The sequence below is a fragment of the Meles meles genome, chromosome 8 (genome assembly GCF_922984935.1).
Source record: "Meles meles chromosome 8, mMelMel3.1 paternal haplotype, whole genome shotgun sequence".
Classification (NCBI taxonomy): domain Eukaryota; kingdom Metazoa; phylum Chordata; class Mammalia; order Carnivora; family Mustelidae; genus Meles; species Meles meles.
Window position 1 is genome coordinate 70,130,854 of NC_060073.1, and position 10,908 is coordinate 70,141,761.

At 41.0% G+C, this 10,908-nt stretch overlaps 2 protein-coding genes across 10 annotated transcripts in view; one reads left to right on the forward strand and one right to left on the reverse strand.

Moving 5' to 3' along the window:
- ANKRD42 (ankyrin repeat domain 42) overlaps positions 1 to 9,974 on the forward strand; it is a 63,629-nt gene extending 53,655 nt beyond the window's left edge. For 2 of the 6 annotated variants that reach the window (XM_046014977.1, XM_046014979.1), the window contains 3 exons: positions 1,809 to 1,935; positions 4,322 to 4,463; positions 8,241 to 9,974. In XM_046014977.1, coding sequence (XP_045870933.1) covers positions 1,809 to 1,935; positions 4,322 to 4,463; positions 8,241 to 8,330 — 359 coding nt within the window. In that variant the 3' untranslated portion in view covers positions 8,331 to 9,974. Of the gene's footprint in view, positions 1 to 1,808; positions 1,959 to 4,321; positions 4,819 to 8,240 lie in introns of those variants that run through there. The other 4 variants (XM_046014976.1, XM_046014978.1, XM_046014981.1 and 1 more) reach the window with 3 other exon arrangements.
- Positions 9,975 to 10,161: 187 nt separating this feature from the next.
- CCDC90B (coiled-coil domain containing 90B) overlaps positions 10,162 to 10,908 on the reverse strand; it is a 38,332-nt gene continuing 37,585 nt past the window's right edge. For all 4 annotated transcript variants that reach the window (XM_046014985.1, XM_046014984.1, XM_046014983.1 and 1 more), the window contains one exon: positions 10,162 to 10,903. In XM_046014985.1, the coding sequence (XP_045870941.1) occupies positions 10,848 to 10,903 (56 nt within the window). In that variant the 3' untranslated portion in view covers positions 10,162 to 10,847. The remainder of the gene's footprint in view (positions 10,904 to 10,908) is intronic.

Here is a 10,908-nt window from a genome sequence, read left to right on the forward strand (position 1 = left end):
CAAGATGGCCTCTTCTTGGGATACTAGGTTTTGTCAGAGCACCTACAGGAGACTGGATTTCTTGTCATCCCAGAATTCCTGGAACTGCGCCTTAATTCAAAGCATTCTTTAGTGAATTATATTTAAGGCTCTGGCATCTTAGAGCCCTATTTTCATTTGAAGTTTGACTCTTGACTCAACATTCCTGTCACATGTCATCCAGCATCCACTTAGTCACACCTTTCTCAGGGGTCCCATTTTCATCTAACAGTGTTTGTGAGGATTAAAATGTATAAGGAAATTAGTATAGTGTCCACAAATACATGATAGCTCTTACTGTTTCTGCTGAAAAGTTTCTCCTTTGTTGAGTTAAAATGTCTCTTCCTGGAGCTAATCTCATTTAATCCTACCTTTTACCTCTTATGACTCTGTAGAATAGCGCTTTCACAACATAACTTTCAAATATTAGAGAATTAATATTATTTTTTAAATAATTATTATATAAGCTAAATAGCCACAGTTCTCTTGATCTCTTCTTCTGTAACTTTTTTTTTTTTAATTGTCTCTGCTTGGTTGTTAGTGGTTACAGTGGTTCCCAAACCTGTCTGCACATCAAAATCGTCTAAGGGACTTTTACTAAGTACCAGTTATGCCTGAACGTGTAGGTCTGGTACAGAACACAAATGTACATGTTTAAAGAGTACCCCAGTTGATTCTGATATATGCAGTTTGGAACCTGCAGCTCTATAGCCTACTGAGAGATAAATCACAGTGTTAAGTGTTAGGAAGAAGAGGCTGTGACTTGCTAACCTGGTCCCATAAAGGAGGGTTTCTCAACTTCTGCACTATTGATATTTTGGGCCAGGTGCTTATTTGTTGAGGGGGAGTCTCCTTTGTGTTTTAAGATTTTAGTAGCATTCCAAGCCTCTAGATGCCACTAGTCTATTTCTCTCCATCCCCCAAGTGTGACAAGCAAAAATGTCTCCAGATGTTGCCACATGTCCTTTGGGGGAGAAAATGATCCCAAGTTTAAGAGCCACTGCCTCAAAGAATAGAAAAATCCTAGTTTTGGTAGTTGGATAATAGCTAAAAGCTGCTCTCAATACTTCTTTCTCTCAGTGTTCTCTCGCATAAATAGATATTACAAGTGATTAATCATAAAATTGGGGGCTGGTTAGATCTGGCTTATTTTATTTATTTTTATTTTTATTTTTTTAAGTTATTTATTTATTTATTTATTTATTTATTTTTTATTTGACAGAGATCACAAGTAGGCAGAGAGGCAGGCAGAGAGAAGGGAAGGAAGCAGGCTCCCTGCTGAGCAGAGGGCCCGATGTGGGGCTGGATACCAGGACCCTGAGATCATGACCTGAGCCGAAGGTAGCGGCTTAACCACTGAGCCACCCAGGCGCCCCAGATCTGGCTTATTTTAAATATGTAAACCATATTCCAGTTTTTCTAATTTTCTTTCTTTTTTTTTCTAATTTTCTTATATATAGTAGACTATGCATGGTCTTATAATGCACCATTAATCATAAGAAACTGCGGTCTTCTTTAAAGCTACCTGTTTATAGTATTAATAGCTGTATCAATTTGACACATCCTCTAATAGCAGGAAAAGAGTCCTCCATGTAGGTCTTTCAGTGCTTGTTTATTTTGATATTTTGTTACTGATATTTGCCCTTCTATGTATATGCCACCTTCCTTCCACCCCCTGCCCAGAGCACTCAGCACCGGCTTTAGCAGAAGCATATACTCAGGACCAGCATCCTGTGAGCACACGAGCTGTTGTCGGTCTAATCTAGATCTGTATTCAATTTGTCTTGCAGTGAGAGCTTATAAGAAAATTGTTGAATTGAGACACATGCTGGAAATTGCTGAGAGCAACTTTAAACACCTGGGAGGGATAACAGAAGAAGATCTAAAGCAGAAGAAAAACCAGCTTGAGTCTGAAAAGTAATGTCCTCAAAACTCAAATGGTTTGTTTTAGTTACCTTTCTAAATGCTGTGTGAAGGTTTGTTGACAAACAACTTGTTTTTCCATCCTTAGCAAAGAATGTAAGGTTCTATCCAGTTTTTCTCTTAAGGCCCCAGACAGAGAAGGTGTTAAGATTATTTTTAGCTGTGGTAAAATGTAGGTGGTAAAATGAAATGTATCATCTTAACCATTTTTAAGTATACAATTCAGTAGTGTTAAGTACTTCTACAGTTTTGTATAACCAATCTTCTGAACTCTCTTCATCTTGTAAAGCTGAAACTCTAGAGTTAAGACTTTAAAAAAAAAATACTTATTTTAGAGAGTGAGTGAGCATGAGCAGGGGGAGAGGAAGAGGGAGAACAGATTAACTGCTAAGCCGGGGGCCCGACGTGGGACTCAGTCCCAGGACGCTGAGCTCATGACCTGAGCTAAAATCAAGAGGCAGATGCTCAACTGGCTGAGCCACCCAGGCACCCAAGACCTTTTTTTTTTTTTTTTAAACCATGGCTATTTTGAGCTTTTCAACCAACCGCCTCTAACCATTCCTATCCAGTTGGATTGGAAGGGTGGGAGGGGAGAGCCAGAATTTGAACCTGAGTCTGTTTGACTCCAAACCTGTGATCTAAGATGACTATGATTCAGAACTTTTAATTCTAACAATAGCATTTCACTGTGAAGTGGTTATACTATTGATGTGATTTTGAACAGATTCTTTTTTTCAAGATTGCTTTGCCTTTGAGCCAGAATGTACTTTCACGTCAGCTGAGACTGAAGTGTGTCTCCTGAGTGCGCTTTAATACTTCTCTAGCATTGGTTCTCCACTTCGTGTTGAGTAAAGATCATCTTAAGACATATGCTTTGGTACAAATTCCTGCTTTTAGGTCTAATTGTTAAGAAAAACTGGGTAAGTATTGGTTTGAGGGATGTCCTCTTGATTTTCTTATCTGTTAGTTAGATCAGAGTCAAAATACAACAAAGCATGGTTGTATTACTATGTCCTGGGAATGATTTTTCCTTCTTATTTGCTGAAGTCTAGGCTTGCACAGTGGGCATTCTTCTTCCCTATTCTGTCTCAGCCCCACACACTTCCATACCAGAGCTACTGCTGAATGCTCTTAGATCGCCTTCCTGGGAACCTGACATCCTACCCAGATTGCCTTGGGAATTCTCTTCCCACCACCCTCCAGCAATAAGGCAGAAGAATACCCTGGTTCAAGTCATATCATCTCTTGTCTGGATTTATTTGTCTGGGATATGTCTCCCAGCTTCCTGTCCCTGCCCCCTAATTCCCACTCCCCATTCCCTGCAGTCTGTTCTCAACACAGGGTCCAGAATAATCGTGTTAAAACTTAGGTACAGTAAATCTCACATACCTTTGACTGAAAGAAGCCAGGCACACAAAAATATGTAGTACACAATTTCATGTATAAGCATAGGTAAAACTAACCTAACATGATATTCAGAATGTGATTCCTATGGGAAATGAAGGTTGCCTGGGAGAGGCATGGGGGACCTTTCTGAGGCAATGGAAATATTCTATATCTTGGTCGTGGTGGTGTTCACAGGCTTTACACATTAATCAAAACTCATGTTCAGTTGATATTTGTGTATTTTACTCATAGTAACTTATAAACCATTTAAAAACTACAAAAGCAAAAGAAAAGAAATCTCAGATCATGCCATTTCTCTGCTCAGTCAGACTCGCTGATGGCTTCCCACTTCGCTCAGAGTGAGAGCCTGGGTCCTTGCTGTGACTTCTAAGGCCCTGCTTTTCTGGCTCCCTTTGGCCTCTCCCAACGTATTGCTCTTCCTTTAAACTACCACAGCCACATTGGCTTCTGCTTTTCTTCCAGTTCACCAGACATACTTCTGCCTTAGGGTCTTTACCCTTGCTCTGCCCTCTGTCTGAAATGCTCTTCCCCCGGATGTCTGCTTGGTTACCTCTCTTATTTCCCTTAGGACTCTGTTCAGAAGACCCCTTCTCAGTAAGGCGTTCCCTGGCCGCTGTGTACACTGATAGTCCTCTGCTCGACAGCATCTATCAATCACTTTTTCTTGCTTTATTTTTTTCTTCCTTAGCATTTTTCACCTTCCCCATACTATACATTTGTTCATTTGTGGTCTTTCTTCCTCCACTGCTCAGGTAGGCCCCAGGAGGGCACATTGGGCCTGTTTTGTTCATTGTCATATCGTTGGTGTTTAGATCAGTACTGGCTTATAGTAGATTCCCCATTCATACTTGTCAAGTAAATTATTTCTTTGTTTTATTTGCTGTACATGCAATGCCTGGATACTTTTCACTATGGCCAAAAAGAATTGTTAGCTGATACTAGAGATTGAGAACATTTTTTTTTTCCCCAACAGGACTATCAAGGAGCTGCAGGACCAGCTGGAGTACGAACGGCTTCGTAGAGAAAAATTAGAAGGTCAGCTGGATGAGTGTCGTGCAGAGGTGGATCAGCTCAGGGAGACACTGGAAAGGATTCAGGTCCCCAACTTTGCTGTGGTTGGTGTCCTCCTCAGCATATCTCTCTCTCTCAAGAAGTATAGAAGAGTAGCTAAGAGCATAAGCTTTGGACTAGGACTCTTTGGGTTTGGTTCTTGGCCACCTTTTTTAGTTTGGACAAGTCATTTCACCTCTTGGCCATACTTTTAAACTGGAGATAATGATTTATACTTTGTAAAGTGTTGTAAAGACTAAAGGAATATATCTCTCTACATGGCTATATCTTTATGTATAATATGTGATCTGTGCACATACATACATATGTATCTATTCATACAGGTACCGGTTAGAATATCATCCTCATTCATAAGTGTGCAGTGTTACTGAGACATAGAAGGAAAAAATACTTTTTTTTTTTAAAGATTTTATTTATTTATTTGACAGAGATCACAAGTAGGCAGAGAAGCAGGCAGAGAGAGGAAGGGAAGCAGGCTCCCCGCTGAGCAGAGAGCCCGATGCGGGGCTCGATCCTAGGACCCTGGGACCATGACCTGAGCCGAAGGCAGAGGCTTTAATCCACTGAGCCACCCAGATGCCCCAAAGCCCTTTTTTGTTGTTGTTGTTGTTAAGATTTTATTTGACAGAGATAGTGAGAGAGGGAGAAGCAGGCCTTTCGCTGAGCAGGGCTTGATCCCAGGACCCTGGGATCGTGACCTGAGCTGAAGGCAGATGCTTAACGACTGAGCCACCCAGGCACCGGAAAAAATAATTTTTTAATAAGCAGGCTGATAAGAATTCCCAGACAGCTAAAGTATGTATATTTTAACATTCTAAATAGCCAAAATAAAGTAGAATAGAGTCCATGTAAGATAGCTTCAGCTCATCAAAAGAAGTTTTTATTATATGTGATGCCAAAATAAGCATATCCTCAAAAGAAGTTTGAAGAATAGAAAGGAGCCAGGGTGGGAGTTGTCGGCGCATCCCTTTATTCAGATTACAGAGTAATGAAAGCCAACTCTTGTAACACTTCACCTCTACAGAGTTCTTTCAGGTGTTATCGTATGTCATTTGATCTGCCCTCCGTTAACATGTGAGGAAACCAAGGCTCAGAGAGGTTAAGTGACTTGTCTAAATTCGCACAGCTAGTAATGGTGGGACCAGTGTTTAATTTCTAGCTTTTGACCCCATAGCCTTAGCTCTTCTCATAACTTATAGCTAGAAATATGAATTTGGAATTCAGATTATAGCTCTGAAATACAGAAAGACGCTTTCGAGTGACAGGAAGGACAACTGTAGAAGGAAGCTGAAAAGAAATGAACGTGGAAAACAGATACAAATACCGAACAGCAGAAAACAGAAAACAAATACCGAAAAGCAGGTGGAGTATAGAGAATAGAGTGAAAACAGCAGGAAACCCCCAGCAGTGCTTGTATTCGGGCTGCCTTGTCTCAGAGTAGACAGGCAGAGAGCACCCTGGGGACACACTGTGACCCTCATTCTCTCCTGTGAGTGAAGACAGCCGTGATGTGGCCCTTGGGGAAGCTCATGTGGCACAGTATAGGGCTTCAGGTACGCTTCATATTTGCCTTCCGTATGGACATGTTTTCTTCAGTCATCACGGGTAAGTTAATTCTGTTCCAGACCCGTATCACCTCGAACCTGTTTACTAAAAAGCACTTCATGGCTCCTTATATTTTGCACAAACTTATCATTAGTCTCTAATAGCCACCTTTAAAATATTAAAATAGTCTGTGTGCTTGTTGTAAAACGTTAAAAAACAGGGCAGTCGTTCCCTCCCACACCAAGTCCCGGTCCCGGGAGGAAGCTATGGGGAACCGTTTGGTAGGCCTCATGTTCCACAATGTTTGATTCATTTACAAACACGTATGTGTATTTCTCTGCATGTACAAATTCAAATGCTTTCGCGGAGTTTCAGTATTTCACCAGTCCTTAATTTCCCAAGAGGTGTAATTAATTATAATAACCCATTCTCTTCAGTTTTGTGGTGCTCACCTTGTACCACGCTAGCCCCCGGGGGACTTTTGCGCAGACAGGCCAGCCCTTGCAGTCACAGGTTGTTGGCTAGAGACTAGGGGACACTTTCTTCCGTTAATGACCGCTGACAGTCCCAGCCTGGTTGTTGCCCTGTTACTCTGGGGCAGGCACTCTGCCGACCCTGCCGCCACAACAGGAACGTGTGTTGTTTTGTCCTGCTCCTAGATCCCTCAGAGAGTACCTGAGCCTCATTTTCTTTTGAGCCCTTGCACATTGATTTGTCTGCCTAGAATACTAACGCTTTTTAGTGACCGTTTAAAATATTTTCTTACCCTGAATTGTCTGTTTTCAGGGTTGGGTTTGAATCCATACTCTCCAGCACATCCTCCCTCAAAACTCTGCTCTCTACCAACAGTGTGTAGGTTTTCAGGAGAGCTGACTCGAGGGCTCTGTCCTCTGGGCCCATTGTTTTTTGCAGCCCTGCTCGAGGCTAATTGAATTTTTGTGAATGAGCGAATGTCGCTGACCTCTAATGGCAGCTGCAGTCCTGGCACTGCTTTTCTGCAAAAGCTTCTGAGTCTCAGTTTATCTTTAAAAAGGGGAAAGCACTTACCTCACGAGATTGTATTGATGTTAAATGAAATACCGTGTGGAAATACTGAGGTATTTTCTATCTGGTAGTATTCATAGTATTTCTATTCCCCCTTCGGCATATCCTTTTCTCCTTTTTCCTTCCTTTCGTTTTCTGTATTCAAGTTGAATAAATATTGTCAGTAGATAAGTAAATGTGTAGAGCCCAGTGCTTCTGAGAGTAGGAGGAGTTAGTTTATTTGGGAGTCTAAATGTATAAAGTAGAAGTAAAATGAACTTTCCGTTCAGTGATCATTTCTATAGACTCTTCAAGAAATTCTGCCTCAATCTCCTGCCACCTTATGGTCAGGACCTATGATTACATTCAGCTGTACCTTAAAGACTGCCCTGCAAAACAATCTGAGAATAGTATAATTTCTATCCAGGAAACAATTTCTCAGGGTAGTCTCTTAGGATAGTCTGACATATATAATGCACTTAACTAGTTTTTGATAATAATAACTATTACTGTTTTGATCACTATTTTTGTAGCCAAGGGTGTGAGCAGGAATAGCCTGAGGAATACTAAGTCCAGGGCTCTGCCCAGCCCTGCCCAGGGTCTTGTGCCTTGTGCTGTTCTTGGAGCCCCTGCATTCAGCTCTGTCCAGACCAGCTGGATGTGGGGAGAATTAGTCATAAAGGATTAACATCCAGTGAGCATCTACTGTATTTCTAGCCCTCTCTTGCTCCTTCCCATGCCATTCATTAAGTGAGCCCTCTGTGCTGGGTCCCGATGATACGGTGATGGATGAGAAATATTTGGAAACAGTGGCAGACAGAGTAGGTAGTAGAGGTATGTTGTGTAAATACAGAGGCGGGAATGGAGGAACCAAGAAACGTGATTCCTAGAACTATGGGGCTTGCAACGAATCCAGGCTTTCTAACACTGCCCAGGTCAGGTAGCAGTATACTGAGAAGTGCTAGGCTAAGATAAAAGCAGAGATCACTAGGCGTTCTCTTTTGGGGATGGGATATATTGGGTAGAGACAGGACTGGTTGATTTCTCTCGGTGTCCTCTAGTCTGTGAGGCAGCACAGAATATATGTACTGGTCCTTCAGATTGGAAAATTTACACAAAATCCTAAAAGAAATCGAATCCAGAGTTGAAAATAATAGCATGGCTCAATTTTTCCTGTGGAACAGATAATGGAGAAAGATGAAATTGTGTCCAGAGTGGTTATCTCATTTGGCCCTCTTTTTCTTTGTTTTTAGGAAGATGACTCTTCTTGTGAGTCAAGCAAAGAGAAGAGGCGAATTAAGAAAAAGGTGTCTTCTGGGGGAGTTTTTGTGAGAAGATACTAATCAGTGAAATAACTTTAAATAAACTTGCTTAATTTTTCTTGTAAATTGATATAAATGTAAATCTATACAAATTCTCCTTAGAGTTCGTCTTATGTACTATTCCAATTCTGAAGGCAGAGATATATTATAGTATCAAAGGGATTGCTAAAATTCCATGCACTCAGCTGGGCTCCCCCTCCCAGAATATTTTTTAATATATTTATGTAGGCAAGACTCTACATTTATGAGGAATTAATTTTACAAGTATTAACACAAACTTTATAGGTCTAGTAATCAAAAGAAATATAGACATTAAAAATTTATTTTTTTAGAGAGTATTATTTTTTAAACCAAATGACTTAAAAAGCATCTGGAGTTGGGAGAAAATGCAAAATAAGATGAGTAAAAGGGCATCTTTACAGTAACAACCAAATGACTCTGAAAAGTTTTATATAAAACTATGCTCTTGTGAAAGAAAAAAAAAACCTGTATGTTTGCTAAAAATACTGATTTAAATAATCTGTTTTAGGATTCAACCCATTGTTCTGTCTTGCAAGCTTTATAAAAAGCAATATAAATATGAGGCCGACTGGACAGGATAATAGGCACATGGCTTATTATTCTCTCTCCCCCCCCACACCCTGCCGTTGTAGACCAAAAAACAACAGGATTTCATTTCAGTTCTGACTTCATGCCCTCCTTTCTAACTCTACCCACTTCCTCCTCAATGTAGCCAATTTGGGACTTGGGCAGTTGTCTGGATCTGCCTCCCTGTGAAGGGCAGCAGCCTTCTCTCCACACACCAGACTGCCCACCCTCTGGGCTCTGGCACGTACTTTCCCTGAAAAGCCATTCTGACACCGCATCACTGGGACCAGTTTGCCCAGACGTGAGTGTGTTTGCACGCGAAACCAGTTGGGCTGGTCGGGGGGTCTGTAAGCAAGTTTTTAAAAATGCCTTATCAATTCTTTTTGATAACCTTTATAATCAGTATTGTTAGTTTCTCTGTGGTTTGCAAGAGGCCTTCAATCTGTAATAAAACATTTATTTGGTACTTAGTATGGGTTAGACCTGTGCCCAGTCCTGTCACATATTAATCTTGTAATTCTCAGCCTAGCAGTAGGAGATAGGTAGAGTTTACAGATGGGATTTGTGCAGAATCACACAGCACAGTGGAGCCAGGATTCTAATCTTAGCGGGGCAAGTTCAGAGTCTGTAGTCTTAACTACTGGAATCCCCAAATCCAGTTTCTCACCTCCTGGGATTACACACAGCCTTCCATCCAGCCTGGTGATCCTGAAGTGAATCCAGGCCCCATCTCCAGTCTCTCTACCAGTGCAGTAGGAAATAACTAGAAGAGTGTTGTCACTCTTGAAGGAAGGAAGGAAGGAAGGAAGAGGTTCCCTGGTTGTCCCCCAGTGCCTCTTCTCCTTTTTCCACAGTGTTAGGAACTACCTGGGCTTGTGGCTGCTCAGGATAAAAGCTGACGTCCCAGTCTCTCTTGCAGCTAAGACACCAAGTTGTGGCCAATAGTGTGTGAGCAAAAACTGTGTGTATATAATCTCAGGGTCATGACCTTAAAGGGAAGGGGCTTGCCCACATCTTGTCCCTTTCCGCTTCTGGAATGTGGATATGGTGGTGAGTCACTGGACCCTGTGAATGAGGGCAACACCAGGGACAGCAGAACAAGAAGATAATAAGGATCCTGTGCCTGGATACCTGAAGCTGACACACTAGCCTGGGAATGCGTATACCTAGACTGCAGGTAAGTGAGAACGTATACCTCTTTGTTCTTAAACCATTATTATTTTGGGTCAATTACAGCCACTGAATCAAAACTGTAATACAATCCTGAAATTATATGTATTTAATCATAAATCACATATATGTATTATTGTCCAGGTATGCAGGTGAATTCAGAAAATTTTAAGTATATGTAATAATCAGAGATCAAGACATAGCAACTCGAAGATTTCACCCCAGGTGTCCTACAGTTGCACTAGGGCACACATTATTTTAAAGTTCCTTGTTTTAATTTACTACCAAGAAACCCAATCTCCATATGTGGTAAGTTGCCTTGAAAATCCAAGCAACTTTGTTAAAACAAAGATTTTATTTTCTATGAAAAGGTACTGTGCAGTAGTTACCAGGGAAGCTGAATACAGTAAGTATGTAGGCTTGGGAGTAGTTTTTAAATTTGCAGCAGACATCAAAGAAATCCTAAATGATACACATTTGTTCAGGCAAACACAAGAGAACTCTGGATCAGTTTCTATGAACTATGAAAAGGATAAAGACAAAAAGCCTCTTTATCTCAATCAGGTTTTGAATGACAGCTTTTCAACATAATAAAATAAAGACACAAAACACCAACTCAAAGCGTATCTTCCCATTTAAAAATATTTTTTAGTCCATATGTACTCTGAATAATCTTGTTGTATTGAGTATCTGCTGCAACTTCCATGTTCAGAGTACATGTAATCTGGCGTAGTGTTCTTGAGTCCGCAGCAGCAGCGGCATACTATCATAGTTTCTCAACTATTTCCAGATTCTGTAAAATCCCAATGCTATTGCCAGGCAAGTAAACACTGAGGCTGTG